Source organism: Marmota flaviventris, chromosome 3 (genome assembly GCF_047511675.1).
Source record: "Marmota flaviventris isolate mMarFla1 chromosome 3, mMarFla1.hap1, whole genome shotgun sequence".
NCBI lineage: Eukaryota > Metazoa > Chordata > Mammalia > Rodentia > Sciuridae > Marmota > Marmota flaviventris.
Genome location: NC_092500.1, coordinates 129986448 through 129997608, shown reverse-complemented (window position 1 = coordinate 129997608; position 11161 = coordinate 129986448). Strand labels below are relative to the sequence as shown.

The 11161-nt window shown below is 32.2% G+C and overlaps 1 protein-coding gene across 4 annotated transcripts in view; it reads right to left on the bottom strand.

The window, feature by feature from the left end:
• Positions 1-259: 259 nt before the first annotated feature.
• Positions 260-11161, bottom strand: part of LOC114082743 (killer cell lectin-like receptor subfamily F member 1) — a 32551-nt gene continuing 21649 nt past the window's right edge. For 3 of the 4 annotated variants that reach the window (XM_027923836.3, XM_027923837.3, XM_027923835.3), the window contains 5 exons: positions 9890-10021; positions 5214-5356; positions 4321-4433; positions 2549-2698; positions 260-794 (listed from right to left, as the gene is read on the bottom strand). In XM_027923836.3, coding sequence (XP_027779637.1) covers positions 2560-2698; positions 4321-4433; positions 5214-5356; positions 9890-10021 — 527 coding nt within the window. In that variant the 3' untranslated portion in view covers positions 260-794; positions 2549-2559. The remainder of the gene's footprint in view (positions 795-2548; positions 2699-4320; positions 4434-5213; positions 5357-9889; positions 10022-11161) is intronic. The other variant, XM_027923838.3, reaches the window with a different exon arrangement.

Sequence of the window (11161 nt, the reverse complement as noted above, 5' to 3'; positions counted from 1 at the left end):
CACATCCCCTAGCTCTTTTAAAACAAATTAAAGGTTTTATAAAAATAAACTATAATTACTTCTGTGTACACACACGGATTTGAAATTAATGTGATTTGTTTTTAATTAATGTTGACCTTTCAATTTTATTCTGAGTAGATATAAGGCCTTATGATTAGATTTTGATTGGTGAACCCATACTTAAGAACATTAATGTAACATCCCCCTGTTCCACATTTTAATATAGATTCTACATTAAAAATAAAAACAAATAGGCAAATAACCTAGAAATTTTTATTTTATTAGTCCATTTAAACTTAGCATTAACCTTTACTTAAAAAACAAAAACAAAAAAAACAGTTTATTTCCCTATGTGAAAGTGGACAGTACTCAAATATGTGCATAACCAATAGAAGTTGTTCTGGGATGAGTCTTAGAACATATTAAATACATGCTGGACACCACAGGTATTTATTCAAGTATTATACATCAGGTACCTTGCTCCACACAATGATGAGGATTAGTGAGTCTAAAAAGCTTATGACACATTAAGAAATATGAACAACTAAACAAGAAAGAACCAAAATGATTAGGATGTTGACTGTTAAAATTAGGTATGTGCAAGGAGCTGTAAAAATATATATGAAACCTATGCAATTTACTCTGCAGCCTCTGCTTCCTCTTCTGTCCTCTTACATACTGATGTTCCTCAGAATTCTGCCTGAGTCCTCTATCACACACATGCTGGCTACATCCACTCCATAACATCAGTTGTTCAAGGAAGTATTTCCTCCAAATGACATTTAACTGGTGACCTGAAAAATAAGGAAGCTTAAGTAGATGAGTAGGGAGAGGAAGAATGCTTGTTAAGCTGAGGCAGACAATGTGATCAGATTAGAACTGACAGAAAACCTGACATGTCTGAATGACTCAGCAAAGTTGAGTGTGGCTCCATCATATGGAAGCTCAGAAATGGGGAGGAATGAAGAGAAGCCAAGACATGAAGGAGCTGGGAAGTGTGAGTAAGGGCCTTCTACAGTGAACCTCCCTTGGAATAAAACAGTAATACTGTCTGATTTGAGGTTTGCAGAGAAACAATATTGAGAATAGATTTGGTGGGCAAAACTAGAAGCAATTGCAGTCATCCAGGATGATAGGTTGGGTATGAACATCGTGTAGACCAATTCCAGAAATAATTAGGTGTTAAAATTGACAAGACTTAAATATTTGAATGTGGAGAATGAAAAGAACACATTCTTTCATTGTTGTTTTTAGTTATGCATGATAGTATATTTTGACGTATTTATGCAAACATGGAATCCATCTTATTCTAATTAGCGTCCCAGTCTTGTGGTTGTACATGATGTGGAGATTCACTGTAGTGTACTTATATATGTACATAGGAAAGTTGTCACATTCACACAGTCATTCTTGATTCCAATGACTCCAAGTTAAACTAGTATGAGAGTGTTTCTGCAATTCGCTAAATTAATAATTTTAATTTTTAATATGGGAAAATTGAGAGGCCTTGATAGGTCAAATAGAGATGTTTGTTGGGCAATCAGATATATTAGTGTCAATCCTTGGAAATATGGAGTTGGGAGTTATCAAGTTGATGGCAACTGATGTTATGGAGTGGATGTAGCCAGCATGTGTATGATAGAGGACTCAGGCAGAATTCTGAGGAACATGAGTATGTGAGAGGACAGAAGAGGAAGGAGATCCTGCAGTAAAGACTGAGGAGGAACAGCTGGGAAAGTAGATAAAAGTTCTAGAGAGCATTGTGCCATAGATGCTAAGATTAGAGAATATTTCAAGAAGAAAGGATAAGTCCATAATGATCAACACTGCTCAGGGTTATAGTGAAACCTAGAAAGTTCTCATTGTCTTTAGACATAGGAAAGCCAGTGTTGACATGGTAAGAATATTTTTGTGAAACAGTGTAAAAGCAGAAGACAAATTTTAAAGAACATGGAGTGAAAGTAAGAAAGTAGAAAAAGCAAGTATAAACAACTTTCAGGAAGTTTGACTTAAAAATGTGGGAGAAGTTGGGCAGAAACTGGAAACCACATGTGGTTAAGGGAAATTTTTCTTGTTACTCTTGCATGTTTGGCTGTTAAAGAACAAGAGTGAAATTAGAAAGAAATAACCAAAGGGTTCTCTTTGTAAAAAAAAAAAAAAAAAAATATTATAAGGGCTGCAACCCCACTATAAACTAAGATATTTGATTTTGATATAAATGAATTCTGTAATTTAAGTAGGAAATGAATTCTGTAATTTAAGTGGTAGAATATTTAGAAAGATATCATCTAATGGCTTCTCCTAAAAATCAAGGTCCCCTGTAAGAGGCATAGAGTGAAGTTTTGAGAAGTCAGTGAGAGTGAAAGATAAGTGTGAAATTCAGTGCTAGTGTCAAGGTTAAGCTGAGGATGAATGCTTGAATTTACAGTAACACCATTATTATCCACACCTTTATTATCATCATCATGATATTTGTTAAAGAAACAAAATTTCTTTAAAATATCTAAATGCAAAAATTATGAAGAATTTTTTTTAATAAGAAGAATACCTATGATCAATTCAGAGATTGCCTGCTTTGGATGAAGAAATCACTTCTTGACAAATCCAGAAACTTTCCATCAAACACTTTTCAGAAAAAACACCCTTATTTGTTATCAGAGCACAGGCATTCTCTTTAATCTGGCCTGTGACTTGAAATCTGTAGAGGAAAAAGCAACTTTTTAGTGATTCCCAGATAACTGTTGTCAGTTACTATTAAAAGCACAACTATGTGAATTTTTTATGCTTTTTATTTCCATTTTAAGTTATAAATTTCAGGTACTGCAATATTCGAGCAAGAAATATGCATTAAAAAATATTTCTGCTGGGTATGGTGGTGCACACCTGTAATCCTTGTGGCTCAAGAGGTTAAGGCAGGAGGATAGTAAGTTCAAAGCCAGCTTCAGCGAAAGTGAGGTGCTAAGGAACTCAGTGAGACCCTGTCTCTAAATAAAATACAAAATAGGACTGGGGATGTAGCTCAGTGGTTGAGTGCCCCTGGGTTCAATTCCCAGCAACAGCCTCCCCACCCCCCCAAAAAAATTCTTCTTTAATGAAGAAATTGCTTCAAATTATTTCTTAAACCAAAAATGCTCACTTGTATGTGATCAATGGAAATAAGCAGGTGAATAAAACAATATTCCTTTACCAATCCTATGAAATAATATGAAAAATAAAGATCTGAGAGGACAATCTGACCATTTTAAGGTAAATATTTACTTTCTTACCCCCAAATTCCTGTTTTTAGTATCTTTTTTAGTATCCACAATAATTAATTAATATCAGCTTCCATACTAAACAGTATCATATTCATCATTTTAAGTTTGGAAATATCGACACTCAAAAATATACATAGTTTTCAAAAAATATTAAGCCAACTTTCTGTATATCAAACTATTAATTTTTCATCTTCCGCCCTTAAATCTCAATGTCACACTTAATAAAAAATCTTCTCTTTATTTGATAAACCTCTGATTCTCTTTGATTCCTAGGTACCTCTATGCTTCAAATGGTGGCAACATTACTCAAGACAGGACTGGAGGTAGAAATGAGAATTATAATGAGGACTAGGGAAGAAAAACTCCCTTTTAATTTTTTTGAACTCGTATTGACAAGAGAATTTCTGTGCATGCACTGTATATATGGGTATATCCAAATTCATTAACCTTATCACAAAAGATGGAAGTTTCTCTTTTTTTCCATTTTTCCATGATGTTCCAACCAAATTTTTCTTAGGCAAATAAGTTATGAGGCAATTTCATAATCTAAAAGTAATCAGCAAATACCCAGTTCTAACAATCAGATTAGTAAATTAATTACTCTAAGCAAGTTTGTGTGTCAGTTGACAGAGGTGGTAGATTTCTGTTAGAAATCATCAAAACTAAAAAAAAATTCTTAATTTATTGTGTCTGATATATGGAAGGATGGCATAAATATGCAATTTATAATACAGAATATAAATTTTAATGAGAGATGTAGATCATCTGTAGGTGAGAATCTTCATTTGGATGGTGGCCTTCTATTCCAGGGCATTTTTCACTATCCTCAGCCTGCTTACCAACTCTTGCATTATTAAATTATATGGAAGTCTTAATATAAGAATAAATTAGTTTAGGAGTCTATTTCTCTAACATAGATTTTCTATTCTTCACACATTAAAAGAGATCAAAATCTTCCATCTGTAGCAACCAACTGGCCATTGGAATTCCAGAGAGTCACCAGTAGTTGCACACTGCAGAGCTGTTACATTTCCCCAATGATATTTGCATGCCAAACACTTACAACTGTAGATTTAATGGTGTGCCATCCACCCAGGTCCATGTCTTCTGTGGGTATGTAATGTTTAACCCAATCCAAAAGTGGTTTCCAACTTGTATATTACTCTGTATGAATTCCTGTGAAAGGAACCAGTGAAAATTAACCAAATTAAGCCTCTGAAGATAGCCTCTTCTCACTTTTTCTCCTGACTGAAAATGGCCTTAGTGTTTATCTTGGTAATCAGGAAAATTATAAGAGGTGTCCATAATTTTATGGAAGAAACTCAATATAGGACAATTTTCAAACCACATGATCTTGTTGTGTGAGGTCATATGCAGCTTTCATAAAGTCATGACAATGTGAGCAGCTGATGAGGGGTGCAAAGAGATGTGAAGTCCCAACAAAGAATTAATAAACCTTCCTGATGAAGGCAGCTGTTCACTAGTTGTTTTCAACTATCAATGAGCAGTCTCAAACAAATCTGGTTCCTATGCTGAAACTATACACTAACCAAACTAAAAAGCCCGTCTTACCTACTCCAGATACTAGCAATATTCCCAGAAATTGGTAATGCTTTGATGAGTATCTCCAATCATTCCTATCTTTCCTTCCAAGAACTAATATGGAAGGCTGACATTGTAAATGGGCCTTAGTTTAAAACCTAGATTTGCCATTTACTTGTACAATGAAATTGTCTAATTGCACACCTGGCAAAGTTCTGATTTGGAAGCAGGGAAAATTCTATTTATCTTACAAGTTTATCTTGAGCACTGACTTATATAAAAATTGTAAAATGCATAGCACAATGCCTAGCACATAGTAGGAATGCAAGAAATGGAAATAACTAATACTTGTATAATTCCTTTGTCATAAAATGGATCTATTTTTTCCAGTTTTGAAGACAGATTATTTCTTACCAGCTCTGCCTTGTCTTGTATCACCAAGAGATGTGACTTTTTCAGAGAACATGAGTTTTGGCTATCGATCCATGATTTGAAATTCATGAAAAATTTATAACATTTCCCTTTTTTGTGTAGCCAATCATCAGGGCATAAGTTTGCTGAAATAGGAAGATAGGATGACATAGAAATGAGAAAGAAGTTTCAATATAAAAACAATTTTTGCATTATTTTTTAAAACTTCTTCATTAAAAGTAAGAATTTTGCCCCATTTTTATGAAATGAACACACGTTCCAATGAAGAATGTCTTTAGAAGAGACAAATGCTAAACATATTCATATTTATTATTTTAGTAACTACCACACATGAAATAATTTTCTGAATTTTGAATGTATGTGAATATATGAAATTTTTGCCTAACAAACTTATGAGAGCCATAAAATTATCAATTTTAAACTCCTCTTTGTGTATATAAGGATATTAAAGTTTAGTTAAAGTAGAAAGAGGGACAGTGAAGCAGAGATACAGTAACTGACTCAAAAGTTCAAAGAGATAATAAGTTAAGGGCAGAAGGAAACTTTAAGCCATGGTCATATTAGTACATTTACACAAACTACACAAGAGATAAAAGGTGCTATACTCTTAAAGAACTCAAAGGGTAAATTTTCAGCAATCTGATCTCTGACTGGGTTCCTGTTCCTGTCGTGATTGTAAGAAACTGACTTTCAGGATGTAGATCAACCCAAGGATTAAACCACAAAACCAATGTCTTAGGAAACCATGACCAGAAATTTTAGCGATCAAGATCTGTTGCCCACCAACAGATCTTGAACAGAGGAGTGATTTTTTAAAAAGAGAATAAATTAAAATATTTTATTTTTTATAGCAGACAACCATTTTTAAAATTCTAACTAGAATCCTCAAGTAAATTTCTGAGTGATTAAAAATCAAAGGATATGAGAGTTATCTTTGAAATCAGAGAGCATAAAAGATATCAGGGGGAAAAAAACTGATGAGGAAAAAAACCAATTCCTTTAAAAATTCCTTTTTGATACAGAAAAATATATTCCATACATACATTATCAGAAATTTGTAAAATAAATGATTTACCATGACCTCAGTATCTGTGTGTCTCAATGACCACCAAATGTATCTCTATGAAAAGGGAAAAGTTGAAATGGATATTAAAATAAACCTACATTCAGAAAGGGTACATACAGGTTTCAATTAATGCCATATGTTTTTATATATTAAGCTATATAAATATTGATTAAATTTTATTTAAATTTTAATTACTTCATTATTTAAATATTATGTATTTTTAAATATCCATAAATTTGTGCATAAACTTATCTATCAAATGATATATAAACATATAAACATAAAAATAGAAAGTATAAAATACTTTATACAAAAGTCCTTAAGTGCTGCATTGCTGGAGGAGGAGGAGAGCCTCCAAGTGACCTAGAGAAGCCTATGGGAGCATAAGCATGGGGGAAGACGGTAGTGCCTAAAGTAACCTACTGTGGGAGTGTGGAGAAAGACTAAAGTCTTAACCCAGAAGCATCATTATAAACATGCACATTAGTTATATTTTTCATGTTGTATTCTTTCACTCACTTTAAAACACAAAATAACACATATACAAATTATACTAAATCTACATAAGCCTTAGAAATTATCTTGGAATGATGCATTTAAAATGTATAAAATTTATGGCTTGGGGTAGATTTTCTACTTAGGAAATAGTTATAACATCTGAGAATTTTTTATGGTATAATAGGAACTTACAAGTAAGAAAAAAATAGGCATCCTAATTTTTAAAAGGGGCCAAGATGATAAACATTTTATTATTTCTTAACAAATGGGCATTTTGAAGAATAAAAAAATAAATATCTAATATATATGATTTTTATATTACTACTTTGTAACAATACAATTAAAATATATTATATGTATTTTTACATGCTTTTATCATATAGAAAGAATCTTAGCTCATATGGTCAAGTTGGCTGAAATTAAATGGATTTTTTTTAAGTTTTAAACTGAATTTTGATTTTGATAGGATAGCAGTGCAAAACTAGAGTTTTGTTTTCCTTTTATTAAAATGATAAAATTTTCTTGGAATTTTTTGTTTATTCTTCATAAGAGATTATAAAATATGTTTCTTTACCCTGCAAGTAATCTGTTTAGGAAACAGATTCTGAACCTTATTCAAATAAATTCAACTACTTTATGTTGTGTTTATCGTGACTGATTACCGAAAACTAAGTTTTCACAATACTGAAAAGAGCTAAGTTTTTTTTTATATTCATGTTAACTTCTGTATTTGCTTTTTAATTTTTTTATCATGTGGGTTAAACATATGACTAAGTATTATTTTATCATGATATATATGATTCTGTTGACCTAAGTATTCAAATTTTTGGATATTTTTGACTCATTTCCCAAATCAAATTAAAAACAAACAATTTTGCCCAGAGAGCACCTAGAAAATCTTAAAGGTATTACTTTTGAAAAATGTTAACCAGTTAGATTCATTTGAGATTCTAAATTGTGTGGGAAGCCTTGTTAAATATGAAGGGGGCTTTAATTATCCTTGTTATATTTGTATGGGGTTACATTTGTTAATATAAATATTTCAGAATTGTTATGAGGTTACTAAAATTTTAACAATGTCCCTACTATACATGAAATTTCTATGAATAACATTATCTGTCAGAATTGCAGTTATTATCTTAAAATATGTATCATAGAAACAACCAGAGATCTTTATCAATTGCATTACTCTCATCAAATCTTAAACCATAGCCATTTTTAAGCCCTTTGTCATTCACAGTTACTGTTTTATGCTTTCCTAAATACATAAAATTCATTACAGTTCAAAAGGCTTTGTCTTCTAAAAGACCCATGGAAAAAGTAAGAACTTCTGGTGTCATTGCATCAATAATTTGAAGTCCACAGCATTGGACTGGGTAAAGAATCAGAACTAATGAAGGAGCTAACTGGTAAAACTGCTATCCCAAGATAAAGTAGAACAAGAAAAAAATTATAGGAGACCAAATGAACTAAAGAAAAATGATCATGATTTCTTTTATAAAATTCTCTCAAAATGTTACTGGCTCTTTAATATCCTAATTTCTGAATATATAAGCAATTTTTGTCTCTTTTTTCTCAGCTATGTGTAATTTATGTAACTGAGTATTTTATGGCTTTATAAACAAAACTAAAAAAATTATCTCTTTTCCTCTCCTAATGTCTCCAAAATATGGAAATTCTAATTGAATATTTTTATCTTCACGGTAGTTCAGTTAGCTGTTTAATAAGAACCTGTTATCCTTGCAACAGAACATAATTAGAAACATGAGATTTTACCAGGAATGTCATGTTTGAGAATAATGTGTATAAAATTAGATATAACTGGACAGTTTCAAAAACTAAGGTTCAGTTTGTGGAACCAATTTTAAAAAATGACCTGAAACATGGCTTATAGTATTCTCAGACTCATATTTGAATAAGGAAGGTTGCTTCTGGGCAAGCCCAAGAATCTGAAGATGCATAAGGGCCTCTAAAAAGACAGGAATTCATTCATATCTATAGATACTACCAGTGAGGTCTGATGGAGAGTTTGTAATTTGGCTTCCTATCTTCAAGAGGTTTCTAGGAGTCCAACTTGATTTCCTTATTCCAACAAAGCAACCTTTAAAAGACTTATATGATCAATACGCTCCCTGTTACCCTTATGCAAATAATCAGGCCAAGTTAAATGATATTTATTTTTGTAAACAAAATAATTTGACTTTGATTATCTTTGATAGAAATGGAGATGACTGTAGAGAGAAATGTTGTTTCAGTTGAGAATGAGTATCACTGAAAACTAAAACTTGACTGCCTAGATCCTTACCTGGACCATCTGAAGAAGTCCCACAAGCTAAATAAAGTTCATTGATCCTTTCTCTACACAGAAGAATTACAGTGATTATAACACTAGTGTGCATGACACGAAATTTACTAAATTTCCCCCATTGTACACATGCCACCATCTGAAGACACTTTAGAAAATTCCAGATGAGAGAAATAAAAAGGATGGTAACATGCCTTCTCAAATATTCCGGTTTTGCATAAAGATTATTTCAATATGAAGACATTTGAGGTTCAACAGACAGAAAGAATCCTGGAGGCTCCCCTTCTCTGACCAAAGGCAGAAACTTCTAAGAAATGAGGCGACATATTTTCCTTCTTCATGGGTCAGGTTGTGGATGGGGTGGTGCATATGTGTGATGGGGGGGGTCACTCCCAGGAAAAAGACTGGGAATAAATCTACCAACTACCAACATCCTCTCCCTGAGAAGTTAATGGCCCTAAAGAAGACAAGAAGACCATTTGCACAAGGATAAACGTAAGATATTATTATAAACGTTCTTATCCCTCGTTTGTTCTTCTGAAAAACCTGTAGGTCTTTCCTAAAGAAATCTACTTTTATTCTCATAGAGGCTTCCTCCTGGTCTTTCCTTAAAAAGCTAGGTACCATGTTAGTGATTTGGCTAATTCTCTCTTTAGTTTCTATATCCGTTCTAATAAAATCTTGTCTTCTGTTAATCTTTTATCAGTTTGACTTACTTACTGACCACCCCTAAGAGGATGGAGGAAAAGACTTTCCTTCTCAACATTACAATGAAATAAAATCACGTACCTGCGGAGTTTGCATTGTTCAGCTGTTTTCTAGGAGAAGTATTCATACAATTGCAATATTTGGTTCCATTTTCATTACTAAATATCTGCTCACTGTGGTTATCACTGAAGGAATGCATGTTTTGATGACTTACTAATAAACAAAAACATTAACAGTAATTATATTTCTATAAATGGAAGCGTGTGCCTTTTAATTATTTATTTCAATTAAACTGCAAGTGAATCCACAAATTGCTTGTCAAGAAATCTGTTTAGAGGCTGGGGTTGTGGCTCAGCAGTAGAGCACTTGCTTAGCATGTTTGAGGCCCTGGGTTTGATCCTCAGCACCACATAAAAACAAATAAACAAAATAAAGGTATTGTGTACAACTAAAAAGTAAATATTAAAAAAAAGAAATCTGTTCATTTAAATTTGACAAGAAAAATATGAATTTCGAGATTTGGGAAATTTCTTCCTACAAAAACTTAAGTAGAAACAAAAAACATCATTATCCAAATAAAACTAAATTTAAGCTTTTATCTCTTTAGTCTGATAGGTTAGAATTCTGCATGTGATCTTGAAATTCTGTGTGTGCTCTTCCCTGTAAAAAGGGAAATGCTTAGCAAACTTGCACATTCTTTTAAGTTTCAGAAATGATGTATATAAAATGTTTACATAACTCCTAACATGTAGCAGGTAACAGCAAATAGAAACAATTATGAATATAATTGTACATATTTCGTATTTACATTTCATAGTTAAAGATCTTAAATTTAACTTGGGCTTATATTTTAAAGTAGCTGATAATTTTTGTTCAAAACTCCAAAGCATCAGGTCACCTGTAAAGTCCAAATTTTTACTGAAAGGGCCAGATCAACTTCTACAAAATTTATAGAGCTATCACCAAAATATGTAACTTCAGTTCCTAGAACAGTGACAGTCACTAAAGATTTGCCAAGCAGGTAAATGTATGAACAAAGTAGTTTTTTATAAAATAATACATTTGCTGCTTCCTCTGTATAGGCAAAAACTAATTATAATGGAATCTGAAGTGGTATCATTTAATGTCAGTATAATTAAAATAATGAAAAAGAGTATGAGGACTTCATTAAAAAATGTATCTATACACGTGGAAAAATGAGGATTCATACCCTATTTGAATCAAATGTATGATATGTCAAGATCATTGTATTGTCTTGAGCAACTAATAAAAAAAAAAAAAGACCATGAACACAGACTTCATAAAGGTGGCCTTCTAAATACAAAAAAAAAAAAAAAATGTAAGAAGTTAGAG